This window comes from Danio rerio, chromosome 3, assembly GCF_049306965.1.
Source record: "Danio rerio strain Tuebingen ecotype United States chromosome 3, GRCz12tu, whole genome shotgun sequence".
Classification (NCBI taxonomy): domain Eukaryota; kingdom Metazoa; phylum Chordata; class Actinopteri; order Cypriniformes; family Danionidae; genus Danio; species Danio rerio.
The window spans coordinates 1,953,205-1,977,479 of NC_133178.1; the positions used below are offsets into that span (position 1 = coordinate 1,953,205).

At 36.7% G+C, this 24,275-nt stretch overlaps 1 protein-coding gene and 1 long non-coding RNA gene across 7 annotated transcripts in view; both read right to left on the reverse strand.

The window, feature by feature from the left end:
• Positions 1-868: 868 nt before the first annotated feature.
• LOC101883403 (uncharacterized) lies at positions 869-6,572 on the reverse strand. The gene is made up of 3 exons (XR_012400720.1): positions 5,081-6,572; positions 3,697-3,787; positions 869-2,973 (listed from the first exon to the last, which is right to left on the reverse strand). It is a non-coding gene; the product is annotated as an uncharacterized lncRNA (long non-coding RNA).
• Positions 6,573-18,892: 12,320 nt separating this feature from the next.
• LOC103910188 (GTPase IMAP family member 8-like) overlaps positions 18,893-24,275 on the reverse strand; it is a 38,236-nt gene continuing 32,853 nt past the window's right edge. For all 6 annotated transcript variants that reach the window (XM_073943829.1, XM_073943832.1, XM_073943830.1 and 3 more), the window contains one exon: positions 18,893-23,788. In XM_073943829.1, coding sequence (XP_073799930.1) covers positions 22,128-23,788 — 1,661 coding nt within the window. In that variant the 3' untranslated portion in view covers positions 18,893-22,127. The remainder of the gene's footprint in view (positions 23,789-24,275) is intronic.

Sequence of the window (24,275 nt, forward strand, 5' to 3'; positions counted from 1 at the left end):
AATTGTAGATTGAGCTGTGAGATCTGCTGTGTACAGGATTTTGGCCCAATAAGTAATAATTCTGTTTTGTCTGAGTTTAAGAGAAAAAAAAAAGGTTGGCCATCCAACTTTAACATCCTTAATACACATACAAAAACATTTGAGTTATTAAAATATGCATCATATGTTATGGGATTAATAACTATAATAAAATGAACACGAATGAATTCAACCAACATTATTTTTTTCTGCAATACTACAACTGTAATTTGTACTACATGGACCTTCATTCATTCATTTTCTTGTCGGCTTAGTCCCTTTATTAATCCTGGGTCACCACAGCGGAATGAACTGCCAACTAATCCAGCTAGTTTTTACTCAGCAGATGCCCTTCCAGCCGCAACCCATCTCTGGGAATACTACTACATGGACCTATTAAACTATTGGTTAATCTCTGTCAATGGGAGTAGTATTTTAAACAGAAAACCATGACTAAATCAATAACCATAAACAAATATAAAAACATGAACAAAGACGTTTGCAAGGTTGCAAAAGTTAACAATAGTAAAATCCACAAAAGATAAAAAGGCAACTTGCACTATTGTTCTCGTTTTGGTAATAAAAGAACCTGTTTATCAAGTGTGATGTTCATGGAAGTGTGATGGACTTTTCTTAAATACCAAGCATAGTTAGAATTTTTCTGTCCAAACAATGACTCCTATCTTTCAATCCAACTGATTTTGCATGACATGCAGGTGTTTTTGAACATTTAATTCACTCGCAAACAAAGGATGTAAAGCGAAAGCATGTTGTTTTGTAATTATGCTGCTGTTCACAACCTTTGACAAATAAACAAAACATAATTATGTAAAATAAAAAAACTCCAGTGTTGACTTGAAATAAAATCAAGTTAATTTAATTTCTAGAACATTCACACTATACATAACCAAAGTGATTCATTTTCTGTAGAATGTTACCAAAAATAAAAATATAGAAAAAGCATGACTGTTTCAGCATTTTGTCATGATAGATTAGAGGAAGGTTTGTTTATTTTTAATCACAGACTCTGATCCAGTGATGAGCTTCTCCTCAATGGATACACACTGGTGTAGCTCAGTTTCCCCAGCCCTGCACATTTGCTCTCACACCGTTTCTGTTCTCAGACCAGTCAGAGTAACTGTGTGTTGATCCTTCAGCACAGCTTCAGACATCCAGACAGAGTCCTGCTGTGGTTTATATAGTAACCTAAGCTCCGCTGAATGAGGATCTGATGGAGGAACCTGCAAAACCAAAGTTTTCTCTGAGCTTCTCAATGACCGGGCAAAAAGGCTGCGATGGAGAACTGAAGAAGCAAACAGCTTTATCATGGCCACACAGGAAAACACTGAAGACTAAAGTACTTTCCATTTGCGAAGGAAAGCATGGATCAAGTACTTGCATATCTCCACAGTTTGAGTATTTTGGAACAAATTGTTTATACAAACACATGCATTTCAGATATTGAAACCGATTCAGCAGGTCAGGCAGGATTAATGATAGTGCAGCTCTATTCAGGCCAACAATTCTTTCATTTCAGTTTGAAGCACAGTGTAGATCAGACACCAACACTTCTGCATCATTTGAAGGATTCAGTGTTTACAAGGCATCCAACCGGAGTATTTTATTAAAGTCAATGTGAGCAATGCTTCAGATCCATCATGGCATCTAGTCACTTGTACCACATAATCCATTTAATCCACTTGTATTCAGCGTACATGAATTTTACTCCATTACCCTCTCCAACACAAACATCAGGCCACCTTTGCCATTAAACCTTTAAATTAGGTTTGATATTGTCAAGTGATGCTTGGAAAACAGCAAAGTTAGAACTCAAGTGAATCAACAATTCTTCAATTTTCACTTTTCCTCCATCTAGATGTTCAGGCTGGATGAATGTGAACTAATTATGATCATGCGTCAAGCGCATTATATAATCCCTTTTTTTTCCCCTCAATGTCTGTTGTTGAGAATTGCTCAATGATCAGTCTCTCTCATCCATTAGTGACATCACTTCCTTTGGATCAAGTTTATGGTAAGTTCCTTTAGCAGCAGAGGGCAGTGTTTCTCCAGTCTCAGCTCATTCCTGCAGCAGTTGTGCTTCATTTGCAGTATTTTAAATCATACATCTCTGTACATTGAGATTTTGTTCCTAAGTGTATATTAGGATGTCCATGAGGGTTTGAGGGTTGAGGGGTGCAGGTGAGCTTTTCCAGCAATGTTACCACTGTTGCTCTGTGTAGCCTTTGATGCATCAGAGATTAGTTGTTTTGAATGCTGCATAACCGTGCAGACACATTTCTCCAGTTTTCTGTATTTCATCATGACATGTCCAGCAAATGTCCAAGCCAAAGAGTCCTACTGAAGATTGCGGTTTCATTTCAGCATTTAAAGTTGAGTGATTCAGTCACTGATTGAATCCATGCTGGCAGAAATTAGGAAGCTCAAGTGAAGTTTGTCCAGAGGATTTAGTTAAACTGAGGAACAGTCAGCTCTTTTTATTTGGAGAAAGAAGCAAAACCTTCAGTGCAACATTGGAGTTGCAGGTTGGATTCGATTGCTGGAAGCTTCCATAAAATGTGCACATGATTAGTCTTTCACTTTCCGCATGGACTGAGTTTCCCTAGTGTTGTACTGGTGTTGGTCTCGTGTGGTCATGAGGAGAAACCTGTCAAACAGAAGCTGACATCACTGAACAATACTGCAGTGTCTTCATGGAGGATTATGGTCGCTGTCAGAAGATTCTCCAAGGTAAATGACTGACATTCAGTTGTTCAAACCAGCTGGATGAATAATTAAAGTGTCAGTATCTGCTGGATGAAGATGTTCTTTAATCTGGGACTCTGATTCTCCATGAAGTCAGATGAGTTCACCTCAGCCCTGCAGTATTCGAAGTGTTGAATAATGGGTTATTTTGGGAGCAATAACTGGTTTAGAACTTCTTCTACAGTCTAACGTCTGTCAGAGGGAAACAAAAAGTATTTCATGCAATGAAATGCATACAATTTTTTAAAGACATAAATTATGGTCATGAAATGAGAATGTAAATTTAGCAAGAATTACAAATGCATCATTCATCTCTACAAAGTATATCTGACCCTGACACACAACTTCTGTTTTGTGTATTTATATATAAAAAAAAAAATGCATTTGAAATTTTCATTTAGAAAGGGCATGCCTTGTTAAATAGAAACAGAGCATGCATAAGGCAGTTGAAATATGGAGACAAAAAATAAATAAAAAATTGTAATAAATGCAATTAAATATAGTAAAAGAATCATGCGTTTAGTGATTACGTTTATAATATGCATAACATTAAATTAATGCATGAATATTTTTTAAAAAAGGCCTACAAAAAAACCAAAGACATTTAAAAGCAAAAAACCATTCTTATGCATGCCTTAAAAATAAAATAGCCAGAAAAAAAAAACCCAGAGAAAGAGGCATACATTAAATACTAGGCATGCTTTTATAAAAAGGGTATTAAGTCAAAATAAATTTAAATCTTTACAAAAAAAAAAAAAAAAAAAATACATGCATTTAAAATAAAAATGTTAACATTTATAGGCATAAAGAAATTAATGCATGCATAATATTTTAAAATCATGCAAAAAAAGGCAAAAATCCACTAATGCATGCATGCATTTTTTTTTAAACTGCATAAATTAAAGGCATTGTTACCAGGCATTTTTGCATCTTTTCTAGTACTCCTGCAGGTCAGCCGAAGGGTCTTCTGGTGAGCTGCTTATCTCCGCATCTCCTGAACCCAAAACTAAAACAATCAGTTTCATATGAATATTTTAAGAGAATATTTCACCTGAATTTATTTTTTTTTAACATAACTAAAAAGACATAAATATTGAAACATGCATTTTTAAAACTGCATGCAATTGGGGGTGGGGGGGGGGGGAATATATATATATATATATAAAATAATAATAATAATAATAATAATAATAATAAATACATCAAGGCATGAATTTTTAGGGAAAGCCACATACATGCATTTATAAAGGGCATACAAATAAATAAAATAAATAATGCAATTAATGTAAGAATACATACAAAAATGCATGATTTGTAAATTTATTTTTAAATAAGAACAGAGGCATGAAATCGATGCATGCATAATTTAAATGCAGAAATGAATTTATGCAATCATAAATTCAAAAAAGCATTGATATACAAAGGGGCATGCACTTATTTGCATGCAATTGAAAATGGGGGGCATTAAATTAAAAACATGCATTAAATGCATTTATAAAAAAAGGCATGCATTTTTGAACAGGTATGCAATTAAACAATGCATGCAAAGAGCATGCATTTAAAAAAAGCATGCAATTAAATAATGCATTTATATAAACATAAGCATGCATTCATAAAAAAATGCATGCAAATGAATTTATAATAAACTAAATGGATGCAATCAAAAATATATATGCATAACAGCATAATTAATGGATGCATAAACATGCAATAAAAAAAGTCATGCGTTTAAATGTGTATAAAAAATAATGCATAGGTGAATGCATGTATATATAGTTTTAAAATGTATCCAATAAATAAATTCAAATCAATCAATGGCATTATTAAAAATGCATTGAATTATAAATGTTATTACACAGTAGCCAATATTTGAAGGACCAAAACCTGTTTTATTAGTCCCAAAGCTATTCAAAACTAGTAACAATCTAACTTTTAATTCCACTTCAAACTGGATTTCTGTAAATAAACAAACATGCAATTAAAAGAAAATGCATGTATATACAGAACAGATAAATGTTTACACTTAAAATACATTAAAAAGCACGCAATGGTGAATATAATGAATAAACGCATGCATAAAGATCTAAAATATAAGAGTGCATTATTAGGTGAAGATGCCACAGGCTTGATCCATTAATTTGAGCAAGTAACAGCTCTCATAACAAAAAGGAAAACGGGGTAGATGAAGACTCACCAGATGATGAGGGATCCCACTGCAAAGAGAAATGGAATCTGTTATTTGCAAATATTATGAGTCAAAAGGCATAGTCAGAGATCAGATATTTACACACCCATTTACCTCCTTCAAGCCTCATTTCCATTTCCTGAAGGGTCTCTGTAGGACCACAGTGATTATGACTCAGTTTCTTTACATTTCTTTGAAGCCGGTGTTTGATCCACCGTTCAGCATAAACGTCAGATTGTAGGTGTCACAAGCAGACCTTCAGGAATCCAATAGATATTACTTAGACACCACAGCGAAGAATAAAGTACCGGTCACTTCAAAAGTGCTTGGTGAAATGCACAACTTAAGGATTAAAGATCAATACCTTAGTTTCTTCTTGGGGTCCTTGATTTTGGAACACCAGGCCGACGCAAAATGACGCAGATTCCCAAAAATAAACATTCACACTGCAAAAATTTCCATCGCTAAATGTATTGCAATCACAAGCAACCCAGTATTGAACACACCTGTGTCTGACACAGTTTTGCATTTAAATGGATACTAAAGCAAGTAGAGATCTGGTCTACAATGATGAACCCCTGCATTCTACAAGATGGACATCTCAGGACCACTTAGGAAGCATTTTATAATTGGACTATGCCTATACTGTAGTTATTGCTTTCTAGAGAAACAATCTCACTATAATCTTTATACTAAACCTTAAACACGTGTTGCATAGCAATTAAATATACAAAAATGTTGTGCTTTGGCCAGCATCCCTTATTGCGGTCTACAGGTTGTATAATGGTTGTGAACATGAATCAGGGAACACCATGCAATAATCAAAACCAGTCAAAGAGAGAGATTGTGAACAGACAGCCCAGATTTCAACAGCAGGCAATGTCAACACTAACATATAACCCAGAATTGACTAATACAAGGTCTGCAGAGTAGTGTGGACAAGGTGGAACCATTTAAAAAAAAAAAAAAAAAAAGTGTAAACCACCAAAAGCAATGCACAATGAAAACAGTGTTCATGTGTTAAGCATACTTTGCACAATCTGACTCGGCAGATCAAAACCAACATACAAAAGCCAAAACAGGTGGAGAACAGAAGGACAAGAGCGACTGCCATGTATGACGAGTTTAGAAAGATGTTATGAGCATGTGTCATTATTGGAGATTGTCCTATCCCTTAAATAGAAGATTTCAGATTTTGCAATTAAAAAAAAAAAAAAAAAAAAAAAAAAATTCTTAGACTGCAATTAGATTTCTAAATACAGGGTTTAGCAGTATGAATAGGGTTAATGTAGTTATTACTGTGCTGTTGAATGTATTTGTGTTGCCTGTTTGTGATGTATTTGGATTCACCACAAACTACATCCAGTGCTCACACAAGTTTCCACTTGTGGACAGTAAAGTTAAAAATCTGACCTGTTTAAAGTCCGGCGTTTGCTCCTCTGCTCTTGAAGGATGTCAGATGACTATGGTGAAGAACAAAAACAGGAGGTACTCGCATGCTCTCTCATGATCCCGGTTTCATGGAAATGAGTCCTCACATGGCTGAAGCTTTCACACCACGCTTTAATATCCATATTGGTTTAATGGGAGTAATATGAATGCACCTTTAAAAAAATAATAATAAAAATTAAATCAACACAAGACAACATGTTTTAATAATAAACCATGCTGCTCTTTAACATTAAGATTTCAGTCTTTCATATTCCACCAAGCATCTAGATTGACACTTGATAAATCTCTACAGGTCAGTTATTTTGGTCTCTAGGTTCGAGCTGCCACTGTCTGATTAGCTCAAGCTAGCAGATTTGGAAACGCCTCTGCATAACCATAACTTTACAATCCACCACATTGGTATGTTCCTCATGGAGTAATGCCTGCAGTTGGTTTGTCATGGATAATCATGATTAAAACCTGCATTCTAGATACAGAAGAAGTTTTTAACTTGCCTATTTAGCAAACCAGAGCCTAATGTAGTCAAGTCAAACCTGTTGCATTACTGCTCTGCATTAAGGACAATCACAATCCTGAATCTCATTTTTTTTTCTTATGCTGCCAACATAAATCATTCACCATTTAAAAATAAATAAACCTGACAGAGGACATTCAACACTGACTGATACATACTCAAGTTTGCAGGGTCTTTAAATCAGGCCCATCTTCTGCACACAAGAACGTCAGATCACTTAGATGAAGGAAATATCAGGCAGGACTGGGTGATTAAACCAAAATGAAAACCATAAACAACGGAGCAAAGCTGTGGTATTGTCAAAAGCAGCATGATAGTCTGCTCAGTGGTAAATGTCTGAAGGCTAGACAGCACTCGCATAGAAACTTCAAATACTTGAGTAACATTTAAATGGCTTTCATTGACTCAATGCAATTAATAAACTACAGAAGCTCTGAAGAGGATTTACTCGCTTATGAAGCATATAGTTGAAACTTGTGGTAACTTCCAATGCAGCATTTACTAGAGTAGTAAGTTTCACAAAATCCCAATGTAATAGCTTTGAATTTATTTTTCTACATGCTGGAGGTTTACAAGAATTAGCTATATAGATAGAAACCTTTATCTCCCAGCCCTACAAGCAGGTAGTAAACCGGGTTAATTTTATTTATTTTTAATTAAATAATTATACCTTGTCAGGATCTTGAAATGGTAGATTTGAGATTTGTATGGCCCAGGCAGTCACATAGGGGTCTTCAAACCAGTCAGTTCCACTGATTTCAATAGTAAAACCACTCTTAAAAATAAAGCAGAATCAGAGGGAAGAAAAAAAAAAAAAAAAACATGCTGCTCAAACTCCAGTGTTGCCAGGTTCACCACAAAAATTTGCCCTAAAAAAGTTAAACTATGTACCTAACAAAACTGCTCAAAATCAAACTCCAGTATTGCCAGTCACTACACTAAAATAGCCCCAAAATATAACTCAATCTAGACTTATTAAAAAAAAAAAAAAAAAAAAGTTCAGACTTTACTTAATACATTGCACAATGCATTGTATGCAGGGTCTTTTTTTCTCTTCTATGTTGGATAGAGATTGAGCAGGGGAGGTATTTAAAGGGGGGGGGGGGGTCTGATTTGGCCCACAGAATAACATCCAAAAAAAAAAAAAAAACAATGTCCAATGCATATCTCAGACTAAATTTATTCTTCAGCACTTACAATATTCCTCCATGAAGCGCAAACATTGAAACTATTAGTATGTGACAAACCAACTACATGGATTCTCAAAGCAACCATGTTGAGGGCCTCTCAGAATCATTGATTTAGAAAAGTGGAGTACACAAGCTGGATGAGAACTGTTGTGCCACCTACACAATTCAGTGTTCTGCACGTCAAACTTAATCCACAGTACCTTAAAGTCCGATAGCAGCAACTAGTGCATGCCAAAGTTAGGAAGTCTTATACCTTAGGTCCACTTTTTTTTTAAAGGGCAATATCTGGGCCTTGTGGTAGAAGCACCACAAGCCTATTTAAAAAAAAAAAAAAAAAAAAAAAAAAAAAAAGTTTGAAGCAAGAACGATTCTTGCATACCTTACCAGAATTCTTCCTTGTGGACTTTAACATCAACTCTGATGAACACATGGCTCAGGATTTCATAAAGAGGTCCTCAAAACGGTCTAAATTCCATCAAGTATATACTTACCATCCAATCAGAGATAATGTAGAGTAAAGCAAAGAAAAAAGCCGTAAAGAAAGGAGTGACTGCATGAACAGTGAAACATTCAAGTCTTTAAAAGACAAGCCAAAAATGTACAATTAAGCATTTATCAATGTGGCTTGACCAACCTTCCCTACACTGATTAAGTGTGCACACTGCTGAAAGAGTTTATACCTTCTACGTACTCACGATGTTGGGGTACTCCTGTCTGAACACAATGGCTTGTGTAAACTGTATTTGACGCACCTCACTGACTCTACCCTGACCTACCGGTATCGAAATGTTCATTTAGTAAACATGGGTTGGTCAGAAGCTACAATGACATATGCCTACATTCTCCAATCATGAAGGTTTAATTAATTTAGCATTACAGACCAGAATGTACAGTGAAAACAGTGTCAAAACTCCACTTGGTGCATCATTGCAATCCTGGGTGTAGCCCCTTCATTACTTACCCGCTCCACACAGGCTTAAATCAATAGTTTTTGCATAGGTAGGTGCTCCGAGGACCCTAAAGATCATGCCCTCTAGTGGTTGTTGCTGTAGTATCTTGAGATCATGGGAGTAATGTTTATCAGCATTGCACTTACCAGCTGGGCCCAATTACATGGACGTGGTCTATAATCTTCACTACTGCTGCCAGGTTTGTTTTTTGTTTTTAAAACCAAGCATGTTGTCTGACCATGGGAGAACATGCAGAAGCAGGCCTGGAAGAACAGGTGTAAGATACTTACATGAATACGCTGGATCCTCTCATGGATATACTGTAAGCAAAGAGACTTACAGGTCCACACACAGCTAAACCAATCAATTAACACAAATTTCAATCCAAACACTTGAAATTCTTTAATTCAAAGCAGCAAGTTGGGAGGGGGGAGAAAAAAGAAAAAAAAAATATCTGAATTCTTCTTGAAGCAGTTAAAGGTCTCTCAGCCAGACCTCGTTAATAAACCAGAATGCTAAGTGAAAGCCAGTTAAAACTCGATGTGGTAGGTTGTCCACAATCACAAACATTTCATGGTGACATGAGTCAATTAAAGGACTGCGCAAAAAAAAAAAAAAAAAAAAAAAAAAAAAAAAAACAAGATATCTACCAGGGTTAGAATAATTTAACCCAGAGCTCATCTGCTGTCTGTGGGCATGGATGTAGATTAATAAACCTTAACTGAAGGTTTGGGGGCAGGGAGCGAACAAGTCACACTTTCATGTCTAACCAAAATCTTTTGTGGGAATTACATTTTAGATCCTCTAAGTTAACATATAGTAGCAACAGGTTGAGAGCAAATTTGCAAAATGTAGTAAATTACAAATGCTTTTCTACCTGCCTTTGGAAAAAAAGCATCTCTTAAAATCTAGATTACACTGCTAAATTCTCTACAGTTCAAGTTTTTGTACTTGTGGAACCCTGATCTGAAGCAATATTGGATAAGTCTCTGCATGCGAGCACTACAGGTGTTCCACATTTAAAATATCACATTTTGCGAGGCTACTTGACCGATGCCTGCAATATCAATTACATTAAATGCACTACCCAAGGGGTTTATTAAAAAAATAAAAAACTTGGTGTGCACACATTCAAAAGACCATTGGATTAGCAAACTTGGCAAGACATGAACACATATTGAACATCAATATAATATGGGTTTAAAACAATTGCACCTAATCTTTTGGAATTTACTTTCTACTAAAGGGCAAAAATCAAATGTTGTACTGTACTCAAAATGCACAACAAACACCCAGTAACAGACTTTGGGCCTCTGTTGCCCTTCATATCATGCAGTTAGCACAAGTCAAACTTCAATAAAGAAGACCAAAGACATGCAGGTACATACCTGAAGGGTCCTACAATCTTTGGTAAGTTTTCAGCCTTCTATTGGGTTTATGGTTTAGAGACATCACTGGGCCTTTAAGGATATAGTAGAAGCAGTTCTAAAAGAAAAGATGATTGAAAACAAGAGGGTTACTCACTCGCCTTCAAGAACCTTGCTTGGTGGATTCCAGCACAAGACGGACTCAGGCCTTCAGATCTCAAGTCCACATCATATTTAACACGAGAAATACACCTTTTAAATAAACGGATTAAAAGAGGTCAAAAAGTACTAGCTTAGTAGCACAGTGGAATTGTTTAATGTCAGTGTCAACATGTAAAGATACTGGCATTTGATCTAACACAGACAAGTGATCAGTGTACCTTTGTTCAACCATCCAAAATAGATCCCTGTCGGCGCCCTGGGCTGAACGCAGTTTAATAGGCCTATACATTTCACTGACTCTACCCTACACTACATCCTGCACATAACTTCATTGCAATGTTCTTCAGCTAATGTTTAACAGGGTGGTTGATCAGAGGCTACAATAATGAATGTCTGCATTGATGAAACGGTGTAAATCTTAGCTTGAGCCAAATACAAAGACTAGAATACACAGAGTTAAAGGTCCATGTGGTGCATCACTGACCATTACAATCCAGGACTCTGTTAGTCTTCATGTCCCATGCTGTCAAATACTGAGAAAATTAATAAGGAGAGACAACAGCATACATACCAAGATTACCAGTTTCCTGCCTTGCACTGGGTCTGCAGTTTGTGGATAGTTAAGCTCATGCAGGCCTGAAAAAAAATAACTAAAAGAACAGGTGTAATACTTGCATACCTTCACATGATCATTTGGTTGACTCCAGCACAGACTTGTACAGCTCTGGCCTTAATACAAAAGGCACTCAAACCATCCTCCATTCCACACCAGATCTATCAGTAGTAAACTCACCTTTATTTAAAAAGAGAAAGAACGTGGTGAAAAAAAAAACACTAGCAGCATTAACAAAACAAGCTAGTCATTATCTAATGAAGATTTCTAATGAAGGTCATTAGTGCAAAAAGAGCAAAAAAAAAAAAAAAAGGGGGGCGATACTCACGTGTCAACTCAGTTTCTTTGAGCACAAAGATTGAGCTCCTGGCTAGGCTCAAGTCTTTAACGCTATTAAAAACCATGCTCTGGATTCCAGAGATCACAGAAGTAACAAATAACTCAAGTAAATAGTCAAGTTAGTCAAAGTAGCAGTGTAGAAGCACAGACGAATGGTTTAGCATCAGTGAACATGAACATACTGGTCTGACAATTTAGACAAGTGGTTATCTATGAACCCTTTGACCAACCAACCATCCAAGACATGGCTCCCTATATTTAAGCACCCCTGTCTGAACGCAACAGCTCAAACCCTATCAGATATTGCTCTACAGATGACCAACACTGCCCTACCAATCCTCCTTACTCTGATCTCTGTGATGTTAAACTAATAGTAAACGGGGTGGTTGGTCAGAGGCTACAATGATGAATACCTACATTCTCAAATAATAAACCATTTAAAGACCAGATAACGGACCAGAATGCACAATGGTGTCAAGTCATGGACCATCAAAGTACTGGTCTGTTGATTGTGCGTTTAACATGGACAAATAAAACCAACAGTAGAAGACAATGAAAATACATACCATGGATGGCAGTATTTAAACCAGATCTTTCTTCTGACCTGATAATTTAGAAGAATGTCAGATCACCAGTTAAGAATACACATGCAAACCTGGAATGTAGAAAAATGGAGATTATAAATTGGGATACTCATGCTTTCAAGATCAAGTGCATGGCTCAGGCCTTCATAAAAAAGGACCTCAGACCATTTTACCACATCGGTTTTATCAGAAGTAACAAACCGTAAGAGATAATGAAAAGCAGCAAAGAGGCAAGCAACTTGTCAACATTGAAACAATCGTAAATAATTTAAAAAAGATCAGCACGTCATTGCACCTTTGACCAACCATTCCCATTTGGCCTGTACACTAAATTAACCTCTACAGTGTAGCTTTGGTCCCTACATCAAGCGACTTGTCTAAACTGCATCATTTAACATGGCTCTGAGTATGACTGACAGTAGCCTCAATTTTGCACTTAACTGCATTGCGACATTCCTCAACAAACACAACAGGTTGGTCAGAGGCTACAAATGATAAATACATTCATGAGGCGGTAACGGGTTAGCAGACCAAAATGACTAATTCAGACATTGAACAAACTTGGAGGTTACAATCCTGGGCTCTGTAGATCATGTCCTCTACTCAGTGCAGTAAGACAGACTGACCACAAAATACAGACAGAAGAGAACAATGAATACAGACATAGGAGAAAACAGGACAGATACATACCAAGGTTTGTATTCAAGTTGGGCTTTTAATTTTTAGAAGGATGTCTGGTCAACAGGCATGGCAGGGGCAGTGGAAGCAGGCCTGAAAGAACAGTAAATTGAAAGTGATACTTGCATGCCTTCAAGAATCTTGTGTAGGTTACTTGAAGCACAGACTCCCCTTCGCAATGGTTATGCCTTCACAGACACTCAAAAAAAAAATTTGTTTAACAACAAATAATGTTTAATTTTGGTCTCAGTAAAACATGCTGGTCGTAAATCTAAACTTAGACAAGCGTTATCAATGTACCTTTGATCATCCAAGATTTGTCCCTAAGTTTAGGTGCCCTTCTCTATACATGAAAGGTTACACAATTAAATTAACTTCTTTGACTGACTCTACCCCATTTCCCTATACTAACAGCATTATGATGTCATTCAGCTAATAATAAAGGGTTGGTTGGTCAGAGGCTACAATGACAAACATCTAGATTTTCTCCATTACGATGTTGGAGGTCTCAGCAAGAGCAAATTATAAGACCATAAAAATGACACAAAAAAAAAAAAAAAAAAAAAAAAAAAAAATTGTGCCTCAAGTTACATACCTGAACCAATACATACCTGGATTAGCAAGATCTTCAAACCGGGCCGGACTCTTGACCTGCATTGGGTCATGGAGAACCACAAAAAACCTGGAAGTGGATTATTCAATACAAGGGATCCACACGTGCTAGTTCAGGAGCTTTGCTCGGGACTTCAAATCAAATGTTCAAAACATCAATTTGTACAGCTTTAAAGTGTGTGTGGGGGGAGGGGGGTCATGTCACCATTAAAACATTCTGGTCTTCAAACTATAATCCAATTGATATGATTTGAGGATATGATATATGATTGACAAGCAATTAGCAATGCACCTTCAATCAACCATCCAAGATTTCTCCCTTTATCTTAATATCTGCAACAGCTTAACCTCTACACACTACCCTACCTATCCTTCCTACATCTGATCTCATTTTGACATTCATCAACTAACAGTAAATGGGGTGGTTGGTCAGAGGCTACAATGACAAATGCCTGCATTCACCATGATGAAACTGTTGTGTACCTCAACCCAGTCTAAAAACCAGAATGTCCAATGTAGTAATGGAGTCAAAATTCCATATGGTGTCACCAACCATCACAAGTCCAGAACATATTAAATAAAACCAATACATACCAAGATCTTTAAATCTCTTGGCCTGCCTTCAGTGACAATGAGGGCAATCCTGAAGGAATAGATGGTTGAAAATAAGAGTAACACTTATGCAAACTCCAGATCCTTTGTGAACATTCTTGATTCTACATCAGCTTCAACAGTGACAAAACAGTGGAATGGTTTCACAGTTAACAATACATGCTGGTCTTCAATAATTTAAACACCAAACAAGCAGTCAATGCACCTTTGACCAACCATCCAAGATTTTGGTTCCTATGCTTATGCAACTATCTGAATGCAACAGCTGTAGTTGTATTCAATGCAGCTCTGCATATGACTGACTTTGCCCTGATGTTCTTCATCTAAGTCAACATGATGGTTGATCAGAGGCCACAACGACAAATGCCTGCATTCTCCATAAAGTTGAGTCAACTTAAGCCAATTATAAGACCAGAATGACAATGTTGAGTCATTTAAAGACAACAATGAAAAGATGCATACCAAGGTTATCTAGATCAATACATTGACATTCTTCCAACATTGCATTAGGTCTGTAGTTTTTTTTAAAGGATGTTAGATGATTGGGGTGTGGAGAATGCACAAGCAAACCTGGAAAAGCAAATGGTTGAAAAAAACAAGAGCAGTATTCACATGCTTGACGTATTATAGCACAATTGGCCAGTTTTGACACGATCCAACAATGCTCAAATCTCCATCTTTTGAACAGGCATGTTAGCACAAGAACCAGTGTGGAACTGTAGCAAAGAGGATACATGTTGTATCTGTCTAAAAGGAAAGCAAATTGATCTTTAAAAGTAAACAAAATTAAGATTAAGTTGTCAGTAGCCCCTTTCACACATACAGACCTTTCCGGAAAATTGCCGGCAATTTTCCGGAAAGGTTGTATGTGTGAACAGGTCCTTTTTGAAAATACCGGTAAATTCGTTCTGGCTATTTTCCGGAAAGAGAAGTTGTAACATTACCGGTAATTTGCCGGAATGCTGCGCTGTGTGAACGCAGAAGGAAGATTACCGTAATAAGCGCGTGCACGTCTAGAACGTCCTGACGTGAGACGTCTGCTTTAGCCAATCACAACAGTCAGACGCATTTACGTCCGCGCGGTTGGTGAGGATAAAAGCCTTTGAATATTTTTCCAGACACATTTAGCTGCTAGAAGTTAGTCAGATCACGTTAATATGTTCTTCTTTATGCCAACTGTGTAAATAATCATCGATGAGATGCTTATGATAAGCCGTTGTTTGTTTACCTTCAAGCTTTGCGTGTGCCTGTGTACTGCCTGTGAGCGCCTGCACACGCACATATTATGAACATCTCGACATGCGAAAGTGATCCTGTGAAAGTTGTTCACAATATTGATCATCCACGGAGTTTGTAATTTAGTCAAAGGTTTACAAACACAAGCGCAGCCGTTTAGAGCTCATTTCTGCTTAATGATGTCAGAATTTACCGGTATTTTGGAATGGATGTGTGAATGCTCTTTTCCGGAAAATTTCCGTAACGTCCTCGCCTGTGTGAACAGCGCTTTTTTGAATATACCGGTAAAGTCGTTCCGGAAATTTTCCAGATACTTACCGGTATCACTGTGTAAAAGGGGCTAGTGTCTCTTTGACCAACCATCCCTATACTGACCTAGTGTTCACTTCTGAAAAATAAAATATAAAAAAAAAAAATACTAGTTTTTGGTTCCTACATCCGGGGCGCCCCTGTCAGTATTTTCTATGCCTTTCAATGTAACTGGTTCTAACTTCACAATGTTCCACAAGGAATATAAACAAGTTGGTTGGTCAGAGGCAACAACGACAAATGTGTATTACAAATAAAGCTGTAGAGTTATCAAAACTTAAGCCAGTTTTGTAACACTTACCATCACAATCCTGGACTTCAATTGTCTTAAAGATTCATGTTACAGTCAATCTGTATGATGCAACGGCACACTTATTATACCTCACCTCATGTCTGGATCACTTCTCTCTAAAGCTCACCTGCAAGGACTAACAGAAAAGGGAGAATTTGTTATGGTCTTATATCAATTCTGGCCACAGTTTTAAACAAATTGTGCTCAACTAAAATCTAAATTTTAATGTAAACATGATTCTGTAGCGTAAACCAGTTTGACTCAAGGCATGTCTAGTCTGATTCAGTGTAAAGCAGCTCAGTTCACAGCGTGCTCTTCTTATCAGCTAATGATCAGAGTCAGGTGCACTAGTTAATGAAATCAATCCTCTGGCTTCTTCTTATCATTTGTTTTAATGGCAGTTGTCAAACCTATTAAAAAGAGCATTTCCGCCACCTACTGGACTGGAGTGATAAAATAGACACTAGTGACACTATGGCTTTTTGTCAATATGCGTTCTTCAGCGGTCTTGCGTCCTCGTGTTCTCGTGAAACGTCATCATCAGCTGCCTAAGTTCAGTTCCAATCCTCAAGACCACAAGTACGGAGGACGCGTGAAACTTCCTAGATGTGATCTTGATATCGAGGACGCACTAATGCAGACTTGAGCACCGAACTCGCTCTGGAAGTCCCGGAAGGCATTGCGACTGGAGGTGGGAAGCGCTGTATTTTATCTAGATTTATTATTAAAGTTCATAGATATGAATTATTTACCTCAGGAGTTTCCCTAAATGAAACAGTGAAAGTAAACATCACCATGAACATCTTAATAAAGGAATAAACACATTAAGGGTGTTTGTTTGCTGAAATTCATATTAAAATCTGTTTTGTTTATATTGTGCAGAGTATATTTATAATGTTTTATGCAAAGTATATATTTTAAAAAGGGGAAAAACAATAAATCGTTGTATGAATGCTGTAATGTTTAAATATTTTACCATTTAAAACACGTGAAGGTCACGTGACCATCAGGAAGAACGCAGCATCTCAATTCTCAAAGGACGCGTTCTCTGCCCTCGCGGTCTCCTGAGTTCGTTCTTCGAGGACACCTGGCAAGACCGCTCTCCACAAGAACACAAGTCCGTTCTCTGCGTTCTTGGAATTGAGAAACAGCCAAAAACTGCGTCCCAAATGGCACACTATGCACTCATGCACTATGTACTTATGCACTTACGCACTCAACAGCATAGTATATGTATGTAGTGGCATCCCAAATGGCACACTAATGTTTTTTTACTAAGCGGATATTCAAAACATTTCCCTGATGACGGTTGCCAAATCAGTGAAATAAACAACCGAATTATCAAATAATACCTGCCGTGAGTATTGCCGCATTCCCCATCGGGAGGCGCTATAATCACTCTCGTAGGAGAATTTTGCTTTCACCATCCAAAATAAATAAAGTTATTCAACATGTGCGTCCGATAACTCCGCCCCTTCCGCTACGTAAGCAAACCTGCGGTCGTTGAGTGCGTGAAGTGTCCATCATTACACACTTCATTTTACCAGCTGAATGAGTGCATCATCCGGGTAATTAAAGTGCACTTATTATTTTTAGAGTTTTCAGTGTGAACACACTACTTACACTATTTATACTACAAAATGGCGTAGAATAGTGCATAAGTATGCGATTTGGGACGCAGCTACAGCTTCCAAAAAATAAAGTTTCACAAGACTGGTACTAATAAGCACTGTTATGAACCACAAGAGACTGCACAATGTGTGCTGCAAAATAAATATATTTCTTTGTTTTGAGTGTTTACTTCACTGACTCAAATTGTACATTTTATATTTGCTTTTATGTCCTTTTTATTAATACACCTTGGGTTTTAACATGTTTGGGGAAAAACATAATTTGTTATAAACCATTGTATATAAACCACAATTTGTTATATTTTTCATAAATCAGTTTTATGTTTTACATTTGTACTCTTCATTACACAATATAAATCATGATTTCTGAAAGTTACAAAAACACCTTCAATTTCAGTAATTTCCATAAACCATGTTTCTTTTTGCTGTTTTACTATTCATGAAAAAAACATACAGTTTAATTATTAAGAAATTTGACTAGAGACTAACTAAAGTTGTCAAAGTTGTTGTGTTAATAGAATCATGCTGTTACCATTCAGTCTAAAAGTACTATTGTGTTACCATACGATACAAGTGTGTCTAATCACTTACAGTTTTAAAATTAAACTTAATAACTCAATAAACCTAATAGTTTTCATAAACTTTTAAAACTGAGATAGTATTTGTTCACTTGTTTGCAAAAACCAGAAAGCATTTTGAAATAAAGGACAATGAATTTAATTTTGATGTATTGATTAATACTTGACAACACATAATGAAAAAACAAAGTTTGTATGCGTGATTGGAAATGGAAAGTGATAAAATAAAAAATACAACAATGCTTCTGCATCTAAGTCTGAAGATACCATTGACAAATAACCTATAAAAAGATATATTTCATTGAATAATTTGGAGCTATGGAGCTCTATTCATTTGCTATGGTTACTTGTAAAAACTGAAGTAATAATGCATTTAGGACATCAAACACTGGGAACATTTTAAGGTAATATGGCTTGCCATAAAGTTGTTCAAATGACCAACGTGCAAGCACGTAATAAACTGACCTGCGCCCCCTGACCCAGATTCAACAGGTTTTACATTGTTGCCTTTCACTACAGTAAATGATTGATGAATTATTTATTATTTACTATAAAAAAACAAAAATTAGGGGATAATTATCTTACAAGAAAAATCACTATGTAAAAATGTAAAAGTAGAAAATGCAATTGTTTATATTATATTATTTATTTTATAAGTATTCATTTGTATTTTTCTCTTTTATATTCATCTATTGAATTATTTTATTAATACATTACCCCTGTCATATATGGATATATGTGCCCTTGTTTGTATAATACGTAAATAAAACTAAATGTACTTTTAAAACAAAACAAAAATACATTAAATTCAGAATTAAATACAATTTATTAAAAACAAAATAACAAATATTAATAACAAATAAATGACACCAACAAAGAAAACAATTATCTTAGAAAAATCTAAATCTCAGTAACTGGACTGTAACTCAGACATCTGCGGTTTAATCCCACTTATCTGCACATCTGATTGAGGAGAGAAATCATCTAATTTACTCAGAGAAACAATTCATAAAAAAATCTGACAGAACAGTAAGAAAACAAACCCCAAACAAAACTTTTGTATATACGAGTATATTAACTGTGCTGAAATGATCTGCATGATGAGGCAATTCAGTCATAAACTAGATGCTTCTGTTTTTAAAAATGTTATTTGTTCTTTTCATTCATTTTCTTTTCAGCTTAGTCCCTTTATTAATCAGGGTTCGCCACAGAGGAATGAACCGTCAACTTATCCAGCAAAGGTTTTACAGATGCCCTTTCAGTTGCAACTCATCACTACTAAACACCCATACACACTCATTCATTCACACACATACACTACGGCCAATTTAGCTTACCCAATGCCCCTATAGCATATGTGTCTGGAATATGGGGGAAACCGGAGCACCCAGAGGAAACCCACGCCAACACGGGGAGAGCATGCAAACTCCACACAAAAGTGCCAACTGACCCAGCCGAAGTGAGGTGACAGCGATACCTACTGCCACCCTTAATAATGTTAATTCTTAACACTACCTCTATGTCAGCATCACATAGATAATTTACAGGAGAAAAGGGATTGAGATCTCCAGCCCAGCATGACAATAAAAAAGAGACAACCTGAGCAAAGCAAATGAGAGGAAGAAAAAAAAACATGTCCAACATTTAGCCAACACAGGATCATTAGGTAAACATACCCTGATGTATATTTTTGAGAACCAACAAGTAAGTGCTCACTTGTATGTATTGTTGCATTTTCTGTCTACAACCCAATGCTATGGGGCGGCATCGCTGACTGCTCCGTATTGCCAGCTTTTCTTACGTGACATTCAGTAGTTTGTTACATTGTAAAGCAGAAGTGAAGCCGACCAGGGTTTGAGCCCAACTAATAACTGTTCCACATTCATTCATTCATTTTCTTTGCGGCTTAGCCCCCTTATTAATCAGGGGTTGCCAAAGCAGAATGAACCACCAACTTATCCAGCATGTGCTTAACGCAGTGGATGCCCTTCCAGCTGCAACCCATCACTGGGAAACACCCATACACACTCATTCACACACATACACTACGGACATTTTAGCTTACCCAATTCACCTGTACCACATGTCTTTGCACTTGTGGGGGAAACCGGAGCACCCGGAGGAAACCTATGCCAACAGGGGGAGAACAAACATGCAAACTGAAATGTCACCAAGAAATGTCAACTGACCCAGCCAGGACTCAAACCGGTGACCTTCTTGCTGCGAGGCGAATGTGCTACTCACTGCGCCATCGTGCAGCCCCAACTGTTCCACAAACCCAGCAAAATGTAACCTAAAAAATTCACATTAGGTTGCGGTAGAAGCAACAGATGCTTATTTTTGGTTTCAGTTCTGTTGAGGTGGCAGATTTTCATTCATTCAATTTCCTTTGGCTCAGTACCTGATTAATCAGGGGTTCCCATGGCAGAATGAACCGCCAACTACTCTGGCATATGTTCTACACAGCGGATGCCCTTTCAGTCGCAACCCAGTACACATATACACTTTTGCATTCACACACACACTCATACACTACGGTCAATTTAGTTCATCAATTCACCTATAGCGCATGTGTTTGGACTGTGGAGTCACCTCCTGGCCCAGCTAGGACTTAAACCAGTGACCTTCTTGCTGTGAGGTGACAGTGCTGACCACTGAGCCACCATGCCACTCATTTTGTTTATTATTATTATTGAGAGTTCATGGGACTCCCACAAATTGGAAACATCCTAAAAGAAATAGTTCACTAAAAACAAACACATTTACAATTACCAGCGATCCAGCCCTTGCAGATCAATGGAGAACACTTACTGTCACCCGAACTAAACATCTGCCACCAAATTGGAATACATCTCCCATGATGCACTTAACACACACCAGTTCCGTATCACCACTGATTACAAACACACAGCTGAAGCTCATGAAGACTGACTACCAGGACCATAAATACACGTCACACTGGGCTAAGTGTTATTAGCTGTAAGTGAGCAGTTCAAAGTGTTTTCCTTGTCCTGCCTTTTGTGTTTTGTTTATGTTGTTTTGCCACCTGTCCCAACCATTCACCTGCTTTTCTGACTATGCAATGAATTACCTGCGTGTCTGTTCAGGTTTTGACCTTTGCCTGCCTGGTGATTCTTCAATAAATTGCATGTGGATCCAAACCTCTGTTGTCAACCCAACGCATTACAAATACGCTATCATTTATCTACAGCACAAAAGCAACTAGTACCACTACAATCAAATAAATACAATTTACATGCATTTTTTTTAGAGCTACAAGTTTTGTTAAATTAGTATATTTATTTTTAAACTAGTTAAATATAGAAAATTTGCCTATTTTTATTCATCGAGAAATAAGTTGAACTTATGTTCAATGTTTGGATATTGCTGATGGCCCACATTCTGAAGCAACATTAGGCAAAATACTTTCCTTCTGGAAATCAATGTTTATTATTATCTTGTTTCTCCTAATTTTTCCAGCAATTTTTCATTTATCCTGTCTTTTCTGTTTCCTTTTTCCTGATGTCCAGGGAGCCATCAATTTCATCAAAGCCATCCTTGTCGCAGAACCTATCTTGGATGATGAGAAAAAAATTAACATGCTAAACCAAAGCCAATAGATGACCAGCTGGAAAATATTATCCAGAAACGCAAAATGGCTTATGCTAACACCAATAGCTGTAAATGCGGCCCAGTGACATTGATGCCATTATAATGATTGGCTGAGGCACCTTGTGGAATCCATGTTAGCCGATAGACCTTTTCCAATAGTGTATAATACAGTTTTCCATATATTTAGGAAATCTCTGTCTTGACATGGCAGTGGTTCACGTGTGATATGATATTAGCATCCATTTGTCATTTACAAATTCCTGCGACACCCTACATCAATCAAATCATTCATAATGAACATGATTGTTTCAGCTAGACAATTACTTTTTTTAATCTTTAATCTCAGTTCTCAATTCTTTACTTTTCTCATCTTTAAAATGTTTTATTTTTTGTAAATTTTTCCGGTAAAACATGTTGTTTCTGTGTTTTATCAAGCATCTGTTGAAGCTCCTGAACGTGAAACTTCTGTTTGTCTTCTCCTGATCTCTTCTTGCTCTCGTTTCAGATCTTCCATCATTTTCTTCCATCTGTTTATCTCCTCTTCTTGTCTCTCTTCATCTTTTCTTTTTCTTCTCTCCCACTCCTCTTTTCTCTCTCTCTCCAGCTCCTCATAATGTCTCTTAGTTTCCCGTCTCTTTTCCTCATATTCTCTCTCCTTTTCTTCTCTTTCTCTTCTCTGTTTCTGTTTCTCCTCCTCCATCTTCTGTCGTTCTTCTTCTCTTTCTCTTTCAAATCTCTTTCTCATTTTCTCCAGTTCTTCTTGTTTTTCTCTCAGTTGTTCTTCGTGTTTCTCTTTTCTTTTTCTTTCTTCTTCCTCTCGTTCTCTCAACCTTCGTTTCTTCTCATCTTCCCATTCTCTCTGCTGTCGTTTAATTTCATCACGAATATCCTCTCTGTCATTTTCAGCTTCTTTTATTCTTCTTTCCCATCTCTGTCTTTCCTCCTCTTCTTCCTTCCTTTTCTTTTTCTTCTCTAAATCCCTCCTTTTTGTTTCTTCTTCATGCTTCATCTTTAATTCTGCTATAATTCGCTCTTGTTCATTTCTCATCTTTTCTTGGTCTTGTTTATATTTCTCTTCTCTCTTTCTGTCTTCTTCTTCTCTTTCTCTCTGCTGTTGTTCATACTGTGATCTTTGGTTTTCCATTTCTCTCTTCATCTCCTCAATTTCTCGATCATATGCTTCTTTTTTCTGTTTTTCCTCTATTAATAGTTTCTGTTTCTCCATCTCTTGTTTCTGTTGTTCTGCTTCGTGTTTTTCTTCAAACTCCTTGATGAATTTTTCTTGTCTTTGTCTAATCTCATTCTCTCTCTGTTGTTTTTCCTTATCTAATTTTCTTTTCTCTTCTTCCAGTCTTTTCTTTAGTCTCTTCATCTCCATCTCATATTTGTCTTGTAACTCTTCTCTCTGTTTCTGAATCTCTCTTTCTCTCTCTTCCAGTATTTCCTCCATCTTCTTCTTAAAGGACATCTCTGCCTCCTCAAACATGCTGTTAGTAAAGTATTGACCCTGGTTGTTAGTTTTCATCTCTTCTATCATGTTTAACAGCTTCATCACTTGAGTTTTGTCTTGATTTTCTCTGTTATTGAAAGCCAGGAATCTGTTTCCACAATCTCTGATCAGTTTCTGGAGTTCAGCAGATTTGCTTCTCTTCAGATAATCCTCTATAGATTCATCCTCAAGTTCGTCTCCTCTGGAGAACAGAACGATGCTGAACTGAGCAGCTTTTGGACCAAATATCTTCTTGATCAGATCAATAGTGTCTGTCTCCTCTTTAGTTATTCTCCCCAAACTCAACACAATGATGAACACATGAGGTCCAGGAGCTGACAGTGAAACACATTTCACTATTTCATCCATCACTTGTTCATCTGTCATTGTGTTGAAGAGTCCTGGAGTATCAACAACAGCTACTGATCGACCAGCAACTTCACCAATTCGATTCTCACAAACAGTCGTCACTGAATCTGTGTTTGATTGACTGTGAAACTCCTCTCTTCCTAGAATAGTATTTCCTGTTGCGCTCTTTCCACTTCCTGTTCTCCCAATCAGCACAATCCTCAGACATTCAAGATCTTCTGAATAATCAGCAACTGAAAATCATATTTCACAAATCAGGTTTCGCTTTTTCTTCAATAAAACATTTCATTTTAAGAAAACAGAATGTGAATTGTTGAAACTGTTGTTTAAAGGTTCATGAAACTCTTTTTTTTCTGAGATTTTAACAGATATACAGTTAAAGTCAAAATGTATGCCACCCTGAAGTATTCGCCACCCTGTTTATCTTTTTCTCTAATTTCTGTTTAACGGAGAGCAGATTTCTTCAACACATTTCTGAACATAATAGTTTAATAACTCATCTCTAATCACTTATTTAATCACTCTAATCAAATTTATTTTCTTTTTGCCATAATGACAGTAAATAATATTAGACTAGATATTCTTCAAGACACTTCTATACAGCTTAAAGTGACATTTAAAGGCTTCACTAGGTTAATTAGTTCAACTAGGCAGGTTAGGGTAATTAGGCAAGTTATTGTATAACGATGGTTTATTCTGTGGACTATCGAAAACAAAAGT